The 4,542-nt window shown below is 40.6% G+C and overlaps 1 protein-coding gene across 1 annotated transcript in view; it reads right to left on the bottom strand.

Moving 5' to 3' along the window:
- Nucleotides 1–4,542, bottom strand: part of ABCC4 (ATP binding cassette subfamily C member 4) — a 141,994-nt gene that overhangs the window by 124,844 nt on the left and 12,608 nt on the right. The window contains exon 5 of the mRNA XM_015824442.2: nt 3,148–3,252. Within this exon, the coding sequence (XP_015679928.2) occupies nt 3,148–3,252 (105 nt within the window). The remainder of the gene's footprint in view (nt 1–3,147; nt 3,253–4,542) is intronic.

Raw genomic sequence — 4,542 nt, 5'->3', positions numbered from 1 at the left:
TTAAAATTAAAGATCCCCACAAAAATCTATAAAATGTATTAAATTTTTGAAGATGTTTTACAGATACACTTATAGCAATTCCGCACAAAGTAATCTAATTTAAGAGTACTACTCTTTCCCCAAATGTAAAGTTTAATCACTCGCATCTATCGAGACCCAAAAAATAATTATCTGTGAAATATCACATGGGATAAAAAAATGGAAGATAGCACATACGTTCCTTATAGATATGAAACTGATAATGATTTATAAAATTAATGGTTTTTTTCTATTTATACTTAATTCATACCTAATTCTCTTATAAATGAGAAAACCACAAAGAAAAATTAGAAATAGTATTAATTTTAATCAGACCATAAATTAATATAAGCAGCAAGAAATCAACACGAGAAAATGTTTTTCATGTTCAGAAATAAAAAACGATTGCCATTATACTTTATTGATTTTCTCATCCTCTTTTATTTGATCCAGGTCCCTTCAATATTCCTAAGCATGATACTTGATTGGATTTAAAGCAATAATCAGGTTTCCAATAAAGGTTGGTATAAACATAATCCATTGTTTCTAATCCTAAAATATTGTTTCACCATGACAGCAGACAGAAATAAAGGGCCATTGGCCTTCTTAAACAGTATGCTTTAATCTCCACAAGGTGGCGGAAATAGCTCATTTTATTCCTTTTTACTTTCTGGTTATACAGTCAAGGTTTTCCCTCACTTTGACCTTGCACTGACTTCAACAGAAGCATTCCACTTTCAGCCAACTGCAATGTAACTTACATATACAATTTGGAACATGGTTGTCAGAAAAAGAAAACAGAAAAAAAACCTAGCAATATAATAAGTGCTTTGTAAAGAGATATCCACTGAAAAAGGTAACCCTGCAGCACAGAGATCTTAAAAGGAACATCTGACTGAACCTCAGTATAGAAGGTACTGTATCTACCAAATCTCTGTCCCTCATAAAAAATGTTTCAAAAAACAAAGGAGGCCTGTAAAGTCCCCAAAAATTAACCAGCTGAAGTAAACATACTAGTTACCATATCTGGCTTTTATAAAAGCATGTTAAAATATCTCTTTTTCTGAATATCTAACTCAGGACAGGTAGTCCTTGACTTACAACCACAATTGAGCCCAAAATTACTGTTATTAAGTGAGACATTTGTTAAGTAAATTTTGTCCCATTTTACGACCTTTCTTGCCACAGCTGTTAAGTGGATCACTGCAGTTGATAAGTTAGTAACCTGGTTGTTAAGTGAATCTGGCTTCCCCATTGACTTTGCTTGCCAAAAGGTCGCAAAAGGGGATCACGTGACTTTGGGACACAGCAACAGTCATCAATATGAACCGGTTGCCCAGCAGCTGAATTTTGATCACATGACCACGGGGATGCTGCAACAGTCGTTAAGTGTGAAAAAACATCATAAGTCGCTTTTTTGAGTGCTGTTGTAACTTTGAACGGTCACTAAATGAACTGTCGTAAGCCAAAGACTACAACCTGTAGTGAGGTTAATAATGATTTACCTAAACTAAATGTGAAGATGTTCTGAAAGATCTAAAAAGAGCTAATATGGGTAGTCCTTGACTTACAATAGTTCATTTAGTGACCGTTCAAAGTTACAACGGCACTGAAAAAAAATGACATGACCATTTTCCACATTTATGACCACTGCAGCATCCCCAGGGTCAGGTGATCAAAATTCAGACGCTTGGCCACTGACACACTTATGACGGTTGCAGTGTCCTGGGATCCTGGGATCAGTTTTTGCAAACTTTTGACAAACAAAGTCAATGGGGAAGCCAGATTCACTTAACAACCATGTTATTACCTTAATAACTACAATTATTCATTTAACAGCTGTAGCAAGAAAAGTCATAAAATGGGGCAAAATTCAGTTAACAAATCTTTCACTTAGCACCATAAATTTGGGGCTTAACTGTGGTCATAAGTCACCTGTAATGTGGGATGTGCAATGTATCAATTTCCTTATACCTTGTGCATTTATCTCCCAGTAGTAACTGGATTTTGTTTCCTTGGCAAATGATAGGAACTGATGCCAACTGATCCTACTGCTCTTACATCATCTGCAGAGATAGCAAAATCCACAACCTTTCCCAGTGAGGGGAAATGATACCATCATCACAGTTAAGAGATTTATGTGGCATTTTGTAGTGATTCCAGGTCCTTTGCTAAAGAGCAGGATAGCATTATGAGTTTCATTCTGGGGAGAAGCATAAGAGTGGGTAGAAAGGAACTAAACAAGTGGTTTATGAACTGCCAGCTTGTCGGTTTGTGGCAAAGATTTCAAACTGAGGTCCTACTTGATGCCACCATTAAGTTCCTATAGGTCAGACATGTCAAACACAAGGCCCGGGGGCCGGATGCGGCCCGCAAAGTGGTTTCATGTGGCCCGTGAAGCCATCCTGGAAACAGTGAGGGAACGGCCCCTGCTGCCCAGGCCAGTTGGGAGCCAATGTACAATTTTGTGGTGGCCATCTATGCTGAAACGCATTCAGTCTTAGCTCCACAAGGCCGTCTAGAAACAGCGAGGAACCAGCCCCTGCTGTGTCGGCCCCAACCCCTGGGTGCATGCTGGGAAGGTGTCACCTTTTGTGAGGAATGAAGAAATGGACCATGCCTTGGCGCTTGCCCCGGTCCCACCCCCTTCTGCCAGAGACCCTCAGATCTGTCCCATTCCTGCCCAGGCCCCCACAGGCACCCTTGACGTGAACGATGTAGAGCTGGCCATGCTCACCCAGTAGGCCACATCCATTCCATCCACGCCCACCCAGTAGGCCGCACCCACCCTGGCCACACCCATTCAGTAGGCCGCACCCACCCTGGCCACACCCACCCGGCCCCCCAAGGGCAACCACAATGCTGATGCGGCCCTCAATGAAACTGAGTTTGACACCCCTGCTATAGGTCATATTGCTTACTGAAAGCAACATTCTTCATTGCATTACTAAATGTATTTTATTTGGAAGGAGGGAGAAAAGCATTTTTAGTTTAACAACAACCTGAAAAGGGGGAAAACACACTACTTGTTCAGAGATAGCCATCACTATCTCCAAATTTTGCATCCTTTAGTTCAAGCTGCAAAGGTGGACCGATTCTGTATTGCCATTCAGAATAAAGGTGATTTACCTTGTCCCAGGAGCAAGTTAAATGGTGTACATTAAGGATAGGATTTTCACTGTTACTTTTGAGTTGTGGTCTGAACTGAGAAACCTCATCAAGGATTAGAAAGTTCTGCATCAGTGGAAAGAAAAAAGAAGATCGTATAAACACAAAACAGAAAAGATTAATTTATTTTTTGCTGAAATACGTTCACATAATCAAAGGCTTTCCATATATTCAAAGCACATATCCGTAGGGAAACTGAGTTAATTAGAAAAATAATAATAATTTTCTGACCAAGTCAATGTTTCTTTTTAAATACATACTGATCTAGAGTTATTATTTTATTATGACTTTGAACATGGTTAACTAATAGTTTAGTTTATAATTTACAATATTCCATGTATAGCAAATGAAGATCTGATTATCAACAGGAATGAAAAGTGGTATTCTAACTTTTTTTTCTGTGCCTTCATATATCCAAGGAGCAGTTGTGAGTTTGCCTCACACAGCCTTCTGCAATGATAGGCACTGAATCCTACTTACTACATCCCACGCTCAACTGTGCACAACAAAAAAGAAGATTTAAAAAAAACGCACTATAATATATAACAGAATAACAGAGTTGAAAGGGATTTTGGAGGTCTTCTAGTCCAACCCCCTGTTCAAGCAGGAGACTCTATACCATTCTGGACAAATGGCTGTTCAATCTCTTAAAAATCTCTAGTGATGGAGCACCCTCAACTTCTGAAGGCAACCCGTAACTGTCAGGAAATTTCTCCTTAGTTCTAGGTTGCTTCTCTCTTTGATTAGTTTCCATCCGTTGCTTCTCGTCCTGCCTTCTGCTGCTTTGGAAAATGGATTGACCCCCATCTTCTTTGTGATAGCCCTCAAATAATAATAATAAATAATAATAATAATAATAAATTTAATTTATATGCCGCCCTTCTCCCAACGGGACTCAGGGCGGCGCACAACATATTTAAAACAAAACATAAATACATTCCCCCCCGATAAAGCCGAATTAAATCAAATTTTAAAGTTGTGTCTCTGTCAAATTGTTAAAAAATAAACCCCAAATAAAATCCTCCCTAGGTCAGGTCCGCTTGCTGGAAGAGCCATGTCTTGAGGGCGCGACGGAAAGCAAGAAGATCCGGAATCATCCGGATCTCGGGGGGTAGTTCGTTCCAGAGGGTAGGGGCACCCACAGAGAAGGCCCTCCGCCTGGGGGTCGCCAGCCGACATTGCTTGGCCGACGGCACCCTGAGGAGGCCCACTCTGTGGGAGCGTACCGGTCTGAGGGAGGGGATCTGCGGCAGAAGGCGGTCTCGGAGATAACCGGGTCCTATGCCATGAAGCGCTTTAAAGGTGGTAACTAACACCTTAAAGCGCACCCGGAAGGCCACTGGCAACCAGTGCAGC

Source organism: Protobothrops mucrosquamatus, unplaced genomic scaffold (genome assembly GCF_001527695.2).
Source record: "Protobothrops mucrosquamatus isolate PMUCROS unplaced genomic scaffold, P.Mucros_1.0 scaffold2236, whole genome shotgun sequence".
NCBI lineage: Eukaryota > Metazoa > Chordata > Lepidosauria > Squamata > Viperidae > Protobothrops > Protobothrops mucrosquamatus.
This window is presented reverse-complemented; position numbering and strand designations above follow the sequence as displayed.